General features: G+C 41.4%; 1 protein-coding gene across 2 annotated transcripts in view; it reads right to left on the bottom strand.

The window, feature by feature from the left end:
• Positions 1-468: 468 nt before the first annotated feature.
• Positions 469-20,257, bottom strand: part of RETREG1 (reticulophagy regulator 1) — a 159,895-nt gene continuing 140,106 nt past the window's right edge. For both annotated transcript variants that reach the window (XM_068236722.1, XM_068236723.1), the window contains 6 exons: positions 19,401-19,527; positions 13,629-13,713; positions 10,298-10,435; positions 7,373-7,434; positions 5,581-5,707; positions 469-4,898 (listed from right to left, as the gene is read on the bottom strand). In XM_068236722.1, the coding sequence (XP_068092823.1) occupies positions 4,417-4,898; positions 5,581-5,707; positions 7,373-7,434; positions 10,298-10,435; positions 13,629-13,713; positions 19,401-19,527 (1,021 nt within the window). In that variant the 3' untranslated portion in view covers positions 469-4,416. The remainder of the gene's footprint in view (positions 4,899-5,580; positions 5,708-7,372; positions 7,435-10,297; positions 10,436-13,628; positions 13,714-19,400; positions 19,528-20,257) is intronic.

Below are 20,257 nucleotides of genomic sequence, written 5' to 3'. Positions count from 1 at the left end.
TATACACTAGTGTGATTGCAGGTATGAATTCACTTGAATAACCCGTATACAACTTTTTTTTATGAAACATAAAGGAGTGTCCTAAACCTCAGATAAATATTCTAAAGTTTTTGTTTGTGTTTTTGTTTTGAGTTTTACACAGTAAATTATTTAGGGCTAGCACAGTAGATCTCTTATTGTAGGTTACAGATCCCATACAATGCTTGTATTAAATGAAATGTGTTATGAAAATATTATTACAGAATTCATATTTTCATAACACATCTCATTTAATACAAGCATTGTATGGGATCTTTTATTAGGTTAAACAAAGACTGAAGGAAACATTATTGTTACTGCTCATTGATAATATCTCACTCCCTCTCCAGACCAGTAGATGCTTGCATATCACATCTACTGAGGCATGCCTTTCAAATACAGTAACAATTGCAAACTAAAGGCAACATTAAGAAAGCCACTTCAGAGTCATTTGAACAGGGTTACTGTATATGATGCTTTATTACTGTACAGTTCTCTTTCAAATTCCTTTGCCAATGTGACTCAATTATTTTTCATCAGAATGAAATCCATTGTTAAGGCACAATACTTTTTCCTGAGTGTATTAAATAATGTAGTTGTACAATGCACCTGCATTGGGTAGAAGTGCCCCAGAAATCCTTCATCGATTGTATGGTTGGCGCAATGTTCAAGCAATGCACACACTTCTCCATTTTAAACAGATACGATTTTTCTTTATAATGCACCACTCTTCAAGTGAAAAGTAATATTTATAATGGAAATACTACCTTTTCAAGGTATACTTTTCAGAAGGAAAAAAAAACACCACTGCTGTATAAAGATTTAACTACTCTTCTTCACTGTAACTAGTGAGCCTAATAGCTGAACACAGCTATTCTGCATCTGGAGACTTTAGTATTCCTTAGCCAATGCTGCTTAACTTGCCCTAATGTTAAATAAATTGCGTCTAATGCCCTTTGTTCACAACAGATGAAGCAGACATGTGAGCATTGGTGACGCATTCCCTCGAGAGAGGTGGCTTTGCTTTGTTAAGCCAGTTTCTCTGACCAGAGGAATGTCTCCTTTCTAACCGGTCACTAAACAGGTGGTGAGATATTAATCAGAGCCAGTGACCTTTCCTCTACAGCCACGACAGGAGAGAGAGAGAAGTCCTCTCCAGAGGTCATGTGATTGCTTCTTCCAACATGAACATACAGTGTCTATCTTTTTACTGGGACTGTTAGGTAGCATGGCAGGAGTACTCTAGCCAGTCTAGCACACAGAACAGATGTACCCAAATTTCAGCTTTAATATTTAAAGTAGTAGAAAGTGACTTTCTTTACTATAACTTGTGATTCTTTTCATATTAGAGTGTATTGTTTACCTTATACATAACAGTGGTCGGAGACGATTCTGAACCGTAAAATAACTTACAAGGCTTAGTTAGGTAAAATGACCTGCTTCCGTCAAGTTTAACATGCATTTTAGTTACCAATAAATTATTCACTTGGAGATAGTGATTAATTGAATGCTGTGATAAGCAAATGCGGTATACCCTACTTTCCTATTTGCTTAGTCATAGAAGCTTTCTTCATAAGCATGGGGTAGTGTGTACCTGGGGGGATTACATACATGTATAACTGTGTTAAGCTGTGATAGTAAGCACACAGTCTACCGTCTTCACACACTGTTAACAGTGCCTGTACCCTGGGCCTGTGCTCAGAATCACAGCTGAAATAAACTGAATTCCTGTTACAAGGTTCTACTGCAATTAAAGGGAATTTATAGCATTTCTTAACAGATTTTTATTTTAAGTTCAGCATTAAAAGAAAAATGTTAACGTTTTATATTTTTTATTCTGAGAAATAATATACTACCTCTATTTCATATTTATATAAAACTTCACCTCCTGGTGGGACAGGTAAAATTTTGCAAGTAAAAAAGTTTGATCTACTTCTGTGATGAAGTTCAGATAACAGTACAATGAACTAGAGAACATAACTAGCTGCCTCTCCTCTATAGACAGGGTGATGTGCCTCACATAGACACGATGTCTGTAATGTTAAATGAAGCACCAAGTCACTCGGGTTACGCCACCGCCACCAGAGGACACGCCTAACACCAAAACGTCTATGCAGTGTTACTTATTGCTGTACATAAATCGGATGATCTACACTATCAAATGCAGTGATTATACTGGGATAGCTGGAGTGTCACACTTACCATGGCGGCCGTCCGTGACGTCTTACTGCGTGTTCCCATGTGCGCACGAACGAGGTTTCGCTGGCTCTTCTTTGCTCGCTTCTGGCGCGGCGTATGGCGTTGCGCGCTGCACGTGTGTGCGCTGACTTTTGCGAGTGCAAAGTGTTGCGCGTGTTCTGCGCATGCGCAAAGCACTAATTTTGGTACCAATGTCCAGCATAAAAGCAGCACTGCCCCTAACTGCAGTGCTGCTCGTTCTGACAGCTTGGCTAACCGTGTCCGGTGAACCCGTTCTGCCCGTGAGACTTCTGATTGGATTTCCTGTTGTGACCCCTGGCTTGTGACCCCGACTTCTGCTCATCTCCGCCTGCCCTGACCCATGGCTTTGTTTCTGAACTACTGTTGATCGCCGCATGCCTCGACCTCTGGACTGTGACCCGGACCTCCGTAGAACGCAGCCTTCCCCGACCACTGGCCTGTGACCCCGACCTTCGTAGAACGCCGCCTGCCCAGGATCTTGGATACCGCCTGACCAAGTCTACTCCACAATTAGTGTCCCTGTTCTTCTGACCACTTGCTGAGGTTATCCCAGTAGTGACCTGGTGGGCACTAGGCAGCGAAGTCCTGCACTCCCCTAAAGGGGGTAAAGGTGAAACCCATGGTCACTTAGACTCCACTACTGGGTAACACCTCTTCCTTCGTGGGAGGGTCAACAGACTGAAGACACAGCAAGACCTAACATGGAGACACTATAATTAGCAGGTCCCCAATATGGTCTACCATTGTAGAGGAGCAAGACCTTGCATTTGTGAACTCTGCTAATATATTCAGCTTCCTTTTAACATTACAGCAACCAGTGTTCATAAGAAATAAAGGAGAGCTGTGTTATTTCTTTTCACTTCAGAGCTTCACCTAAAATATTCCATATTTACCTGATTAAAAATGATATTATTAAAAAAAATCGATCTTTAGCACTACAACTAAGAAAACAAAACTAAAAAATGCTACATATTCCCTTTAATAGGTTCCCACATGAAAGTATGGAGCACATGCACTGCTTTTAATACATAGACAGTAAGTCGTACCATCCTGATTCAAAACATTTTGCTATTAATACATGATGAGTTGTTACATTCATGGCTTAGAGACAGATATCATCTGAATCCAAGTATTCACAACATATACTCAATGTATAAAATGTCTAAATGTACATTTTACACTGCAACAGCTGGACAATAGTTGGATTATGAAGTATCAAGAATCTGATTATATTGTGTACCTGTTTTTATATATCTCTATTGAAAACCCATTGGCAGTTTTCTTGCCTTTGGCTGTTCGATGTTACATGACCTGTCTAAATTATTAAAGTGCAAAGAAAAAACAAACAAGTCCACTGAACAGATACACTAAAGTTGCATTGATTGAATATGGCTATTAAGAAAGAGAGGAAATTTGTTCAAGAAAGAAGAAGCATGGCGACTGCCATTGCTCATTGCCTTCTAATTATGGCGGCAGCTGTACTGCTGTTTGGGCTTGAGCATTATTTCAGTGATTATTCTGGAATAATCATGCAGTCAGTATAATCAGGGAATGCCTGTACCCCTGATCTGCATATCGGTTGTGTGCCTCAAAGATTACTAGAGGCAAAGAAGGTTAACATAACAGCCAAAGATTATCAGTGGGTTGTAATGGCAGCCTCTGTATTTCTCATAGTACATGCTCAGCAGGAACAAGAGGATTCTGTACTTTACAATTTAGCAACTTTATACCAGCAAGTGATTTTATTGACTTTCCTCCTCCTGTTTCCTGTGGCCAGCAGTATTCTATGTTCATATAGATTTGTACAATGTGATAAATCTATTTGTAAACCCTGTAATACAAAAGGTGTTGGCATTCTTGGAATAGCTTTTTTACCATCAACATACAAGAACTATATCTTATACCTACCATTGGTACATATACAGTGATTCAACTCCATGCGACAAATTCATGGCACAACAGGGAAACAATAAGTGAGAGAGCTGACAGACATCTGCAACAGATCACATGGTCCTAAAGTGACTACAGATTCTAAAGAAAGCATTACTTCAAGCTTACAGTTCACACTATTTTCCTAATTATTCTTGTTGCAGGTCTAATTTTTCTATTTACTGGTTCCTCTGAGGTCTCCCCTTTTGCTTCCCAATCTGTAGTAAAAGGAGTACAAACATCGAACTGTTAATGACCACCTAGTAGACTGGAAAGGAATCCTGTAGTAGACTTTTTGCCCTCGGATTCTGGAGTTGAGGCGTGCCCCAGTTCTTCCTCTATGTCCTCAAGCTCTGACTGGTCCAAAAGTTCAAAGTCATCAACTTCCTCAATGTCAGTATCCTCTATAGGACTAGAAGCTGGAGTTTGTGAGGAGGGTAAGGTTGATTTCAATTGCTCAGTGACAGCTGCTGAAACTGCAGCCGTAATGACCTCACCAGCCACTCTACTTACTAAGTCGAATGGCTGATCATTGCCCACAAGCAGGGACAATGCTGTAGCTGAATAATTTTCAGCACTTGTTTTTTTACTGTCTTTATGTTTTCTCTTTGGCATGGAAGGTAGACCTATGCTTGAGTCATCGTCATTGGATCCTGAGCCATTCTCTAGAGAAGGGAATTCCGACAGGCCTCTTACGAAGGCTTCCTCCTGGTCACTTGGGCGGTCAAGATCTGTGCAAAAACAGAAAAGAGGCCACGTGAAATCTTTGTTTTGTAAATATAAAAATGCAGTAACAGCAAGTAGAAAGAAACTGAGGTGGAGAATGACCTTTATATAAGAACAGATACTAAAAACTAATGGACATTCAGATAAATGTTCTGCACCACATACATGTCAAGCAGGCAGCTGTAATCATCAATACTAAAACGGCAGGTGTCTGCGTCCACCTTTGTCCATGTGTGCCACTGTAGTGCGCATTCGCAGGACCGTGGGTAAGCAGGCTAAGGACCTGGTGTAAGTACAATACGGCGGCAGAACTAGCACCTGTTAATGTAACAGGAATGACAGCTAGTCAATATTATAAAGCCTACCACAGCAAATAGAAGCAACATTTATTATATAGGAGGCAGAGGATCGTGTTTAAAACTGGTGGAATGAAGAAAAGCTGTATTCACTTCAAACATTTAAGTATATGCAGTGTCATTTAAACATAAAGGAATTTCCTTTACAAATGATGGATTGCTTTAAAGACCAGGGGCTCTTTACCTTTAGTAAATCTCCTCTTCAGACTGTCTAAACAGAACTTGTTAATTACAGTATTAATTTTTTATGACAACAGCGGCTGTTCATACATAGTAACTGTACATCTAACAGGATGACCAGAAATGTATTACATTACTGATGAGGCCATACCATCTGATGTGTCTGTCTGTGGAGTGTATCCTTCGGAAAGGTTAAATGTACCATTCTCTGTCCAAGTCAAATCTGAAGGCTCTGTATCAGAAACCGAGAGTTCCTTCACTATTGTTCCTGGAGTGATCTGTCAGGAAAGGGCAGGTAAATGTGATACCAAAGCATAACACGCATGCATTTATTAACATCAGTTTAAGAAAAAAATGGCCCATATGCAATTAACTTTTTCTACTACGTTTTCTCCTACATGCTATGTTTACCCCTTGTCAATATAATGCCATGTAAACCACCAGCAAGCAAGGAAATAGTCAAAATAGTTTTGAGTTTACCTTTTCACCTACTTTTTGATATTTTTTTCAATTACAAAGTGCTGAAATGTTATTTTAAAGAGAAGATGAACAATTCTCTCCTAGGAGAAAAGTCAGGAGAGAAAGTTAATTACATAAATCAATAATACTAATATGGGCCCCTGAGAGAAAACATCCCCACCGGGGGAAAAACTGTCGAACAGGTTAAATAATTTCTGTGGCATTAATAAGTGTTCATACAGATTTCCTGGGTATAACACCTTCAAAAACCCACAACTAGAACTAGGCAGATAGAACGTTTTAGTTTTCCAGATCTGCATACTTGTGTTAAAGAGTAACTGTTAGCCCCCAAATTGAAATTTAAATCTCTATTGCAATGTTTTATTTAGTATTTAAGTGAGCCAAAAAGCCAATGCAGAACTTAAAAATCAATCTAATTTTTTTACTATGTAATCTTTTCCCCCAGCTCCGGACGCAAAGCCGCATATCAGATACTGCTTAGCATGCAGAGCATGCCTATGTCTGGCCGACCCCCCTCTCCCCCCCAGGACCAGGTGCCAATATATTCTCCCCACCAAACAGCTGACCGCTCTGACATGGAGAGAGAGCGGGAGCACTTCCAGCGCCGCCACCGCAGAGCAGCCGCCGCCTGGCATCTCTCTCACATGTGAGAGAATCACATGTGACTCGGCGGCGGCTGCTCTGCGGTGGCGGCGCTGGAAGTGCTCCCGCTCTCTCCGTGTCAGAGCGGTCAGCTGTTTGGTGGGGAGAATATATTGGCACCTGGTCCTGGGGGGGGAGAGGGGGGTCGGCCAGACATAGGCATGCTCTGCATGCTAAGCAGTATCTAATATGCGGCTTTGCGTCCGGAGCTGGGGGAAAAGATTACATAGTAAAAAAATTAGATTGATTTTTAAGTTCTGCATTGGCTTTTTGGCTCACTTAAATACTAAAAAAAACATTGCAATAGAGATTTAAATTTCAATTTGGGGGCTAACAGTTACTCTTTAAGGTGAATGTGCAGAAACTTTGCTAAGCTGTGAAGGTGCAAGAGTACTGATACTCAGGCACAGAGACATACCTACTGGGGAAACAGCCCCTGCAGCCACAGGGAATTCCCAAATGATTTTCTTCCCTCCCTTCAAAACAGAGTACCCATCCCGAGCACTTGTGGCCACATGAGTTGTGGGAGCCATGGAAACACTCTTGTTAAACAACTCCTGGAAGAGAGACCCCCCTTTTCTTGTGGGTCACCATGGGGGTAGAGGAAAAGGGGTGTGAACACTGGAGAAGGGCCTATCACATTTTAGCTGTAAGGCGCCATGACTTGCAGTTAGGCTCCTATTCAGATGCACCCAGAATAAGCTAAAACACTGAGAAATTTACCACAATACACAAGCTTTTTGGATTTTGTTTCAAATAGTCCACTTTTTCATAGAAATAAAAGCTAACACATTAGTTTGATACAGATGTATATGATTTACCTGAGGACATAATGCAGACAAATCTAATTCACTCTTTTCTTCGGATAACTTTTCATCTTTCTCTGTGGGGAAGAAGACAAAACTGGTAACTGGCTCAGCATCTCCTCTCTATTGCCTATTTCCCTTTACATTTGGTAATTACCTACATACCATACACATAACATAATCTGCACTTTTAATCTGTTGTACAGGAAGGTATCTATAACACAATGTAAGGGAAATGTTTTTTTAACAGTGTAGGAAGGATTTATAATGCATCTCGCAGCTTTAAGGAACAGATATTTCATACAAATGGTTCAATAATCTTTCTAGCTTATTATTTATAGTTTTCTGCTCCCAGTGAAGTTTGAATATGTGTGTATGCGTGTGTGTGCGTGTATAATACGCCATGGTCACTTCTAATAGGATGAGGATTTTTCTCATCAAGCCATGCCCTCTCCTTGTCACAGACCATGATTGCAGTGCTGTGGCTATGTTCCGTCACTGCTTCTCAGGCCAGTAGCTAATGGACAGAGACTCAAGATTTTCAGGTATGCAAAAAAAAAAAAATCACCTTCTTCTGTACATTACAAAATATCCCTTAGGGCTCGTTTCCACTATCGCGAATCTGCATGCGTCCAACGCATGCAGATTCGCACATGTAATGCAAGTGGATGGGCCTGTTTCCACTGTAGCGTTGTTGAGGTGCGTTTTTTTCAGCGGTAAAAAAACGCACAAAAGAGCCAACGAATTCGCCTGCGAGTGGAATGCATGCGAATCGCCTTTAATGTATTTAATAGGAAATTTGCATGCGGCTATGGTACGCGAATTTTCATGCGAATTCGCATGCGAATTCGCATAGGTACCAATGTAATTCAAACAGGCAGTGACATGGTTAATTTCGCATATACCCTCACCTATGCGAATTCGCATGCGAATTCGCGGCAAAAAACGTGCAAAAATTCGCATCCGCATGCTAATTCATGGAATTTCAACAGCGGTGGAATCCAGGCGATTCTGCACCGCAATAGTGGAAACGAGCCCTTAGCAATGCACTTCATTTTTTTTTTATGGGACTCTGGGATTGGAAAGGCCATGGAAGCCCCCTTGTCCATCTGCCTGCTATGTTTGCAAAATTACTGCAGTCCATGTTAGAAACTAAGAGTTTATTAATAGGCGAGTAAAAAAAAAATTTAAAACTTTTTTTTATTAATTCCGGTGAATGGACTGGAAAGTTCAAACTGCAAAATTTTTCCAGATCTGAACAAAACCATTCTGGATAGTGGATACCAACGGATGCAGGGCACATCAATGGAAACTGACAGAATCTGTTACCACTATTCATTTTGTGAGCAGAACTGGGGTGACTCATGGCAGCACAGAAACCATTGCAGAGCGGGGAGGATGCTTTTGCAGCAACGGTGTTTCTGTCCTTTCCAATTACTAATCAAAACTGGTGCAAGCTGGTGCAGATGCGTATGTCCAGTAAACTGTACACCTTTTCAATCCAAAAACCTACAATAGAGGGAGCCTAGCTTTAGGTCCGCAATCTTTACAACTTTGTTGTTTTTATCACTAGTAGAGGAATTTGTGTCTTCAGTGCAGAGGCTTAAAGTGAACCTGAGGTGAGAGTTTTATAGAGGCTGCCATATTTATTTCCTTTTAAGAAATACCAGTTGCCTGGCTGTCCTGCTGTTCCTCTGTCTCTAATGCTTTCCGCCATAGACCCTGAACAAGCATGCAGCAGATCAGGTGTTTCTGACAATATTGTCAGAACTGACAACATTAGCTGCATGCTTGTTTCTGGTGTACTTCAGACACTACTGCAGCCAAATAGATCAGCAGGGCTGTCAGGCAACTCAAACAAACATGGCAGCCTCCATATCACTTTCACCTCAGGTTCACTTTAAAGTGGACCTGAACTCTTGCACAGGACAGAAGGAAAACGTAGAGAAATGCACACTGTATGTATTTATAGAGTTTAGCCTGTCTAATTCCCCCTCACCTGTGACTAATCACAAGTTTAAGTTGATCTTTTAGCTGTGTCAGCTCAGGAATCTCTGCTGCTTTGGCAGAGCAGCTAATTTGTAAACACAGGATGTTAACCCTATGTCTGCTTCCATGAAAGCAGGAAATAGACACACTGCCGATTTATTGCAGGATTTGTATCAGCAGGTGGTGATGGGAGTGGTCAGCTTACATACAAGAAGTCATTAAAGCGGACCTGAACTCAGAACTTCCTCTCTGCTCTAAAAGATAAGCAAAAGCATAATAACCTTATTAAGAAAAACATATCTATGTTTTTTTAATAAGGTTATTATGCTGTTTCTTCGCTTTAAAAAAAAAATACTACCTGATCCAGGGAGCTTGCCGGATCAGGTAGAGTCGCATACTGCTGCCTCTGCATCTTTATTGTCATCGGTTTTGGGTTGTGGAAAAGGAAAAAAATGGCCACAATCTTGGGGTCACAATGCTGCAGCTCTCATCAGAAAGCAAGGAACATGCCCTGTGTCCCATTTGTAATGGAATATCTGCCTCGGGTACACGTTAAAGTGCCTTTACCTAAGGACCTTCAGTGTAAATGTCAAAGTGAAAAAAGAGCCAGAATGACACTAACTATGAATGTGTCCCCTCTTATAGTTACCCAATACAGCCGACTTCTGCATTAAGCAACAGGGAAGCATTTTGTGAGCTCTGAAACACTTGATCAACCAGGAAGAGATAGTAGTTGTTTGGCAGCCATTTACCACTAAATTAACTACATAGAAATTCTGCCTACTATAAAAAAAACACGGTTCCACTGCAGAATCAATTCTGTGCAAACACACGGTTTCTGTCAAGTTGCTGAGAATTGCTCATCAGGCTGTGCTGATTGCAGCAGCAGTGCATGGCCATGTACTTTGCTTTAAAAGTTCTACACATTCTAAGACAAAACAGTTTACTTACTAGAGATTGCTTTCATCCACTGGCTCACATAGGACTGCAACCCAAAATCCAGCTTCTGCAGAACTGGCTTCAGCTTGCTGTACACTTTTTGTCCAAATTCATTGCATTTTAATAATGGACACAAGAAGGCACACAATACTGTATTGAAAACAAAAATCAATATATCCTTTAAATGGATCTTCATTACATTTATGAATATATTATATTCTCTGCATTTCTGACAAAATATAATCAATATAAAGTTCAAGCATTATATCCCCTAGTTCAGCAGTATTGCTATATAACAGATTATCAAGACTTTGGCCACAAACCACTGAGCTTAAAGGATAAGCGAGGCAAGAAATGAAATGTAGCTTTTCTTCCTCATCGCAGCTCCGGTCTCCTAGTCTTCTCTGGAGTCCCCCTGGCAGCCTCTAAGGATCTTCTCTGGCGTCCCCCTGGCAGCCTCTAAGGATTGCCGACCCTGGATAGGTCGGGATTCCCTGTGCATGCGCCCACGTCATTGGGGGCGTACTGTGGAGCACGCTCCCAGTTACTACGTGCTCTCTCACAGGAGGGGCACACGCCTGTGCGTGTGCAGAAGACGGCAACCCATCGGGAACTGACGATTCCTAGAGGCTGCCAATGGGACACCAAGGTGGAACGGAGATGTGACGAGGGACACAAATGACTTCTAGGGGCTGGAAGAAGCCCCAGGTAAGTAAAGCTTGATTTAATATCTCACCTCCTTTAAGGGCCCTTTTCCACTTTGATTAGTGACTGCAATCACAATTTCATGCATACCCACTGCAGGCACTGCCACAATTTTCATGTGATCCGACGTGTGTATGGTGCAATTCTTATTTGCAACAGAAAAAAAAATTTGAATTTCCGTATTGAAAAAAATAAAAAAAATCCCACAGCACCACAATTGCCATGTGATTTTCCCGCACTCCTATACTTTGCACAGGAGATCAAATTCACAAAAATGCAGCAGCAATGATGTTTGCAATTGACCAAGATTGTTTCACAAATGGATCGCAGTAATGTAAAGGTTCCCATGCGGTTTAGGCAGAACCTAACATGATCCACAAGCTATCTGTATCAGATCGCAAAACACTGCTAGTGATTAAGGGCCCAAAGGAAACCTGTCACCTACTGTGAAGACCTATGCGTAAAGTCATATGATCAGCTAAGCAACCACTGGAAAATGAAGATACTGAGAGGGCAAGAAGCAAGACATCTTACAACACAAAGCAGGATTGCTTATTTATTTTCGAAAATAATATTATGAACAGATTTTTCATCTATACATAAAAAGTAATAAGCACCTTTTAGTATGCAGTAAAGTAAATATATTCTGGATAATTAGTAGCAATTTGTATACAAATTGCTACCAGTCTAGTCCACCCTTGGTGGGGGGGTGTATCCCCATTTCTTCTTATCTACAGAGAGCAACTTTTTAGACCTGAGTGAGGCCAGGTTATAATTCTCCCCACCTGCCTGATCAGTGGTTGCCTGTGTGGTAACCCGTGTTTGTGAGTATAACTACTGACATTTTTATGTTTACACCAGACAATTGACTAGAATACTACACTATATTGGGGCTCTCGGTTTCTGTTTGTCGTTTCAAATATTCTGGATAATGCAGACCTTTATTGTGGTGAAGGAAGAGGCAGGTTGACTTTAAGCTTTTAGTTTTAAAGCAGAACTACAGTCAAATCTTCCCTATGTTCCAACACAACATTGCAACTTCTAAGAACAAACTTTTTTATGAGTGTCTGGAAGTGTTTGTAGTTCTTTGTGAGAGCTTTGTGTTTTCAGGTTGCACCGGATCTTACATTATTATACAAGGTGGTTGCTTTCAGACTAGCTGAATGTGACCTGAGGGGATTGTGATTTTCACACACATGACATATCTTTTGGTCAATGGCAAGTAGGATAATGATTTAGTAGTCAATAAGGAGTTGAAAGAACAGGTCTTTCATTGTATATTATGCCAGACTGAAGTCCTTTTTTAACCAGTTCCATATCTCTGGTACGTATGTATACGCCCCTGACACAGCATCACTCATTGTTGACATACGTGTTATACCTTGCAGGAACTGCCAGTACTTCACTATTGTATATCTTTGTGGGAGGTTTTGTGTTTTGTTTTTTGCTTTTATGAGGAGCACTCGCCAGGTGACATCTGTCAGTCAAGAGCTGCGTCTTAATCCAGAATTCCCCGGCAACATTCCACTGGACTATATATGGTTCTATATGAACTGATTTTGATATATGCTGTTTTCTAAGTATAGCCCCTCATATAGAGTGCACCAGTACTTTGAGATTTGAATTGCTTGTAGTAGTTTGTGGAGGGGCGCATCTGCCACTTTTAAAGACTAGAGTTCACTGCCTTTACTACTTTTTGTGTATGCTGAGAGAACCAAAATCTGCAGCTGTGAATGCTAAAGCATACATGCAAATAAGGGGAAGGCAACTGAATGTACAGTACACACTGTCATAGGCAAGTTAGGGGGGGATTACTGGTGCCCAGAATCCCCCCTTAGTCTGTCCTGTGTGTGTCTCTGTCTCCCACATTCCTGTCTCTCACACTTTCCCCCACTGACACTCACTCATGTCTCTTCCCCCTTACTGTTTCTCGCTTTCCTCTCTCTATCCTTTCCCCACTATCTTCTATCCCTTTGTCCCACTCTCCTGTATCTGTCTCACCATCTATCTTCCACCTATCTACTCCTCCCAAAATATAGCACTGACATCTTCCGCAGAGCTTTACAGAGCAAATAGTCATATCACTAACTGTCCTCAGAGGAGCTCACACTCTAATCCTACCATAGTCATAGTCTAATGTCCTACCATATTATTATTATTATGTATTTATAAAGCACTGACTTCTTCTGCAGCACTTTACAGAGTACATAGTCATGTCACTGACTGTCCTCAGAAGAGTTTACAATCTAACCCCTACCATAGTCACAGTCATATTATCATGTATTTCTATAGCACTCACATCTTTTGCTGTGCTTTACAGATTTAAAGTCATGCTGTTGCTAATTGTCTTCAGAGGAGCTCACAATCTAATCCCTACCATAGTCATATTCTAATGTCCCCTAATTAATTATTATATTGCGTGTGGCTGAGAGAAACCTTTCAGGAATGCCCCCTTGAAAATGCTGGGTTTGCCCCTAACTGTGAGCATAAAACATAATTTACTGCAGTCTATACCGTGTGTGTGTGCTTAAAATATTCAAAGTATTCATCTGTGTTGCTTGTTACCATCAGTCAGAGGTAGGACAAGTTAGAAAACAGAGGCAAAATCAAAAACGTAATTAGTAATATATCTACTTACAAATGAAATAGGAGAGGACAATTCCTGGAATGTAGCTTCCCAATACAACGAAAAAAGAACACACACTGCATGCAAGAAGGCAAAACTGCAAAAAGAGAAGAAAGTATAAAGGTCTAGGTGTAATGAAGTATAGTTTAGCTTCCCACAATGTTAATAAATGAGACAACACTGTTGACACTGGTTCACGTTTTGAGACTTTGCTTTTGAAAAATGTGAAACAAGGTGTAAATAAAACTGCAAGTGCAATAATATTCTTCATACTTCATTAAAGTGTCATTGCAATACAGTTCTCAACACTAATTTAGAGGTCCAGTAGACTTTTAAGTGTTGTTTGATGTACCGGTATGTTTTTTGTAAAAAGCAGAGACTCGACAGATGTAGCAGCGTTTGTTCCCTTAGGAAGTCCATTGCTGTGACTGCAGGTGGTGTTCAGTCAATGCTTTACTGGTTACCTAGAGTCATTTGACATAACCCCTGAGCAACCAATTAAAGATGTAAAAATGCCTGTTATGGGGCCAGTTAGTAAAATACTGCAATAGTACAAAGTCATATGAAGTGAAAGCCTTCTGTAAGAAATGCAGGGAAACCTGACCTGATTACCAAAACATTGCACTGCAGGTGTGTGATTGCAACTGCAATGGCATGACCAAAAGTATAATAATCTTTGAGCAATCTTCTCTAAGGTCTGCTCTGACAGCAGCCTATTATGGGGTCTCCTGATTTCTTGAACCAGGCTGTCAATCAATGCTCTTTCCCTCTTGGTTGGAATGCTGCACATTACCATGCTGTGGTGTAATCTATAATGCGGATGTAATGAAAACAATCATGAAGTAGAGGGTGGTGTGGTTTGCTCAGAAAAAAACACCTGGAAACCCCAAGGACAGATTGCAGAGTTGACCAGATTTAACTATACTGTATCTATAGATGGTGGGGCACACAGAGCAATTATAATGGCACCATAAGGATGAGGGCAAGACAGGCATTCAGGCTAAGTATTTTGTGAGTGTTCAATGACAATGCGCAAAGTGTACTTACAATGCCAGAAATCCCCCCCTAAAAAGTTTCCTGTTTTTTTTTTTTCAAATGTACCAGTATTAGTAATGTCTCAAACTACACATCATTCGTATCTATTTGTACTCATGTTGCTGGTTGTTCTAACTGTACAATGTGTTGAATTACTCATGTACAGTAAGGGCCATAAAAGTTTGGACGTAGACAACTCAGATGCCGTTGAAGTGCAAACTTTCAGCTTTAACGATTGCATATAAATGTGAGGCAACGAAAGCATTTTTTTAACACATCTTGTCATTTCAGGGGCTCAAAATTAATTGGACTATTGACTCAAAGGCTATTTCATGGGCAGGTGTGTGCAAGTCCATCGTTCTATCATGATCAATTAAGCAGATAAAAGGCCTAAAGGTCCCGGCGGATCGTTCAGGAACAGCCTTATCAGTCCGCCGACAGTGCGTACACACGCACTACAGTCTGCTGAAAACCCGCCCAGCGGGAGGTGCCGAAGGACCCGCCGTTTGCTGCTGTAGTACGATTTGAGGTGTGGTGCTTGCATGTGAAAGATTTTGCTGTGAACAGACAACATCAAAGGAGCTCTCCATGCTGGTGAAAGAAGCCATCCTTAAGCTCTGAAAACAGAAAAAATCCATCCGACAACTTGATACAACATTACAAATGGCAAAATCTACATTTTGGTACATCCTGAGAAAGAAAGGTAGCACGGGTGAACTCAGCAATGCAAAAAGACCTGGACTTCCATGGAAGACAACAGTGGTGAATGCAGAATTACTTCCATGGTGTAAAAAAAAACTCCTTCACAGTTGTCAGCCAAGTGAACAATACTCTCCAGGGGGTAGGCGTATCAATATCCAATTCTACTATAAAGAGAAGACTGCATGAAAGTATGCACTGAAAGGTACAAGCCACTCATAAGCCTCAATAATAGAAAGGCTACATTAGACTTTGCAAAAGAACATCTAAAAGAGTCAGCACAGTTCTGGATAAACATTCTTTGGACAGATGAAACCAAGATCAACCCCTACCAGAATAATGGCAAGGAAAAAGTATGGCAAATGTGTGGAGCAGCTCATTATCCAAAGCATACCACACCATCTGTAAAACACGGTGGAGGCAGGTGGAGGCAGCGTAATGGCTTGGGCGTGCATGGCTGCCAGTGGCACTGGTGCACTAGTGTTTATTGATGATATGACAACAGGAGAGAAGCAATTAATTCTGACGTGTTCAGAGACATACTGTCTGCTCAAATCCAGCTAAATGCAGTCAACTTGATTGGGTGGCATTTCATGGTACAGATGGAAAATGACCCAATACATACAGCCAAAGCAACCCAGGAGTTTATTAAAGCAAAGAAGTGGAACATTCTTGAATGGCCAGGTCAGTCACCTGATCTTAACCCAATTGAATGTGCACCTGAAAGCCTGAACAACACCTGAAAGCCGCTGCAGTAAAGGTCTGGCAGAGGATTAAAAAGGAGGAAACCCAGCATCTGGTGATATCCACGAGTTCAAGACTTCATGCTGTCATTGCCAACAAAGGGTTTTTTAACTAAGTATTGTCCAATTACTTTCGAGCCACATAAATGAAGGGATTGTGTTAAAAAAATGCTTTAGTTGCCTCATATTTTTATGCAATTGCTTTGTTCATTCCACTAAATTAAAGTGGAAAGTCTGGAGTCATTGTGGTTATGTACAGATCCAAAATGAGAAAATAAAGTTCTCTGTCCAAGTACTTATGGACCTAACTGTAACTATGCTCCTCACTATTGTCTGTTTTGTACTATTTACATTTATTTGTAACATAGAAGCGTTGACTGCAACAGTACTACGATTTGCTGATGATGCATTACCAAACACCTCATTATTTTGTCCTGCAGCAGTAGAGCAGTGCTGTCCAGTATGTGAGCTGTTGGACTTTATGAAAGAGCAGTCACATTTAGCACATACATCAAATGATTAATGATTTGTTGGTATGTATGAAATGTGGCAGAGTGTGCTTTACACTAAGGCAATAATTATCCTGAGCTGAGTCATAAACAAGCACAAATGTTAGGGACCAATATATGACAGATGACGTCATGCCAAAATGTTTTAATCCTTCCTCTACTTCAGATTACCAGTCATTGTGACCTTATGAGAAATACTCTGAGCACTTTTACCTATAAAGAGCTGCAAATGTTTTCAATAATTCCTGTCTTGTCAGCTACAGACTAAAATATTCAAATGCAAAATCCAGAGGCAATAGAATGGACAGAGTCTTTTAGAAGGAGTTTGTTAAGCCTTGGAGACCAGAGCAGAGCTGTTACTGCAAAGCCACTTAGAATAGAATTCTGGAAACTTTTATGATTGACTGCCTGCCTGTCACACTTCCAGGAAACCACATAAAGAGTAATGAAGTAGTTTAAAAAAAAAAAAAAAAAAGAAATACCTTATTGCTAAGAGGCTTGTTTATAAAAGTTGTTAAAAGTGTAAAACTGTCAATGTGCATTAAAAAATGGTAAATCATAAAATGGTCTGCCTGGTATTTATAGAAATGCCATGGGGAAAGATGTCATGGGCACTTTGCTAGAGCTGCATCACATCTGTAAAACTGAATACTCATTAAAACCAATAAACTCCATAGAAGCGGGTTGATCACCACTCAATCCCCCACTGCCAAACGTCCATCTAAGAATTGATATGGCGGTCCACATAATGTTTTAAACATTTAGTGACCCGAACTGACCAATTAGGGACCACCAAGAAGTTGGTTATTACACTGCACCAGTACTTTTAATGTGTATGTGAATTACAGGTGCCAGGGAAAGTAAGGCGCAGGGAAATTGCCGATAGTATCAGTACATTTACAGATAGTCTACTATTTAAAGTGTTAACTTTCCTACTAAAATATTGGTAAATCTTACTGATGTTTTACTATAGGTAAACCTAACCCTAAGACATAGCAACAAAAGTTGTTTAGGACCTTTAATGACTAACTGTACAAGATTTCTCTACAAGCTTTCAAAACTTTAAGTTTCTTCTCCAGGCATGTTTCAGAAGTGGATCAGAACCAAAGGAATCTTGTACAGTAGTCATTAAAGGTATCACCGAAAAAACTTTTGTTGTTATGTCTTCGGATTCTCTCCATGACTAATACCGGACCACCCGCAACTAGTTTAACCTAACCCCACTCCCACACAGAACTCCCCAACCTTAAGTGGCCCCCCTGCCCTGCACGAACCCTGGTCCTGACATCTAAAACTCAACCCCCCTCCCCCCCCCCCCCCACACACACACGCTCCGTCCAGACAACTAACACTTAACCCTCCCCCAGAACAAAGCCCTGCCCTGACACCCCCCCTCCCCAGGCCCCCCACCCCTCCACGTACAAACCCTGTTTCTGACGCCTAACCCTAAACCCTGCCCCCGCACATGCTGAAAAATACCCAAAACGTCTTTATAACATTAGTGTCAGTGTACATCAACTGTAGCTCAAAGTGACCTGTTCACTCAGCCCAAGTCTACACAAATGTTTTTCTTCCCGTGAGCTCTGGTTATCAGAAAGTGGCCTGAATGCAAACTCTTACAGCCCACTGAAAAAGTGTTTTATGTTTCTTGAATAGTCATTGAATGAAAAGTAGCTGTCGCATGTACACCTGCATGCTTTTGATATGCACCTAAGTAAAGAAAGCAAGTGTGAAAAGTAATAAAGTATTGCTTGTTCTCCAAAGATATTCTAAAACGGCCTGGAAAGTTTTTTTTACACCCCTAAATAGCTGTTTTAGACTCCTGCTGTGTGTACCAGACCTTAAAGAGAACCTGAACTGAAAATAAAAAGTCAAAATAACCATACACAGTTCATACTTACCTCCTGTGTAGTCTACTCTTCAATCTCTTTCTCCTCTCCTGCAGCCCAATTGTCTACTGTGATCAATGGAATTCTCCATATTAAAAATGGCCATTACCCCATAACAGCTTCCTGGTCAGCACACTATTAAACTGTAATCGCCCACTTGAGCCATAGGGAAACATGGACATTACCCGGCACATTCAGTTGTAACTGACAGCTGCTGATATATAACTGACAGCAACTGGTATCTTTCAGTTCTGACAAAATATTTTCAGAACTGGAAGGGATCACTGTAAGAACGGTAAGCTTCTGAGAGGAACTGACAGTGAGGTTAGTATGTAATATTCATTTGCAGCTACTTTATGTGTTTATTTTAAATAATTTTACTTGTTTCAGGTTCCCTTTAAAGTGAACCTAAGACGAGGGGAAAAAAAGTTTTATACATACCTGGAGCTTCCTCCAGCCCCCCTCAGCACAGATCGCTCCCTCACGCGGTCCAAAGCCTCCTCGATCTCCCGGTAGCAGCCCCATTCTAAGCAGCCAGTCCGGCATACTGCGCATGTGCCCCCCATCGCTGGGAGCGTTCTGCGCCTGTGCAGTACTACTGCGCAGGCGCAGATCGCTCCCAGCCACAGAAGCGAGATGGGGGAGCGCGTTTGGTCGCACTGCGCCGATTGGCCACGGAGAATGGAGTTGCTACCGGGGGATCTAGGAGGCTTTGGACTGCAGCAAGGGAGCGATCTGTGCGTAGGAGGGCTGGAGGAAGCCCCAGGTGTGTATAAAACTTTTTTTTACCCTCATCTCAGGTTCACTTTAAGACTTATCAGTCACAAATAGGTTGAGTAAGCATCATGCTCAGGTTAAAGTGTTGGAGCATCCGTAGCCTGTGAACATGTTACAGCAGACATCTCGTACCTTGCCAGGATTTTTCTGTTTGAAGTGGGATAATTCCTGGAGAAAAGTGCTGCAACTCATGCAGGATTCTGTCATGCACTGACCAGGCTGAGATCTGCATCCTGAATCAGAGTTCATTGCCTCCCACCTAGGCAAAAACAGAAAACAAACATTGTTAATAAAGTAAGAGACACTCTGAAGGCTGCATATTTCTGCAATATTGGCAGTGTATTGTAAGTACTAACCCTATAAAATGTAAAAGTGGCATAGAAATGGTTGGCACCATACAACAAATGTATAATAATAATTATCATTTACTGGATATATATGGATTTATATAGCGTCAACATATTACACAGTGCTGTACAATAAATAAGGTTACAGACAATGATAATGGGGGGGTTGGGGGGTGACAGACAACGCAATACAGGTAAAGAGTAATAAGATACACAATGCCAGATCATACACTGGAGTAGTAGTCCCAATAATACAAGTTCATGCTATTCTGTGGGAAGAGAGTGCAATCAAGTATGATACACAAGGAATGAGGGCCCCGCCAAAGGCTTCCAATCTAAAGGGAGGGGGTTGTGACACAATAGGAGGGGGGGGGGCTGCATCAAGAGCTTCTTGGCAGAGAGAGTTATGGCATCCAGGGGAGTAACAATAGGGACGGCCATTTTGGGGGGCTGGAGGGGTCACAGCATGAGGGGAAAGCCATGGCCACACATTGATGGGGAGGGGGGACGGTTCCCCCCCCCTCACCTCGGGCTCTCCTCACCAGGAGCGCAGAGGGGAGAGCCCTGAGTGGGCCCGGGAGAGGGGGGGCTGTCAGAATTTCTGCAGGGGGGCCCGGTGGTTCCTAGTTATGCCCCTGATGG

This window comes from Hyperolius riggenbachi, chromosome 5, assembly GCF_040937935.1.
Source record: "Hyperolius riggenbachi isolate aHypRig1 chromosome 5, aHypRig1.pri, whole genome shotgun sequence".
NCBI classification, from domain to species: domain Eukaryota; kingdom Metazoa; phylum Chordata; class Amphibia; order Anura; family Hyperoliidae; genus Hyperolius; species Hyperolius riggenbachi.
Note: the sequence above shows the minus strand (reverse complement) of the source record. Positions and strands in the feature narration are given on the sequence as shown.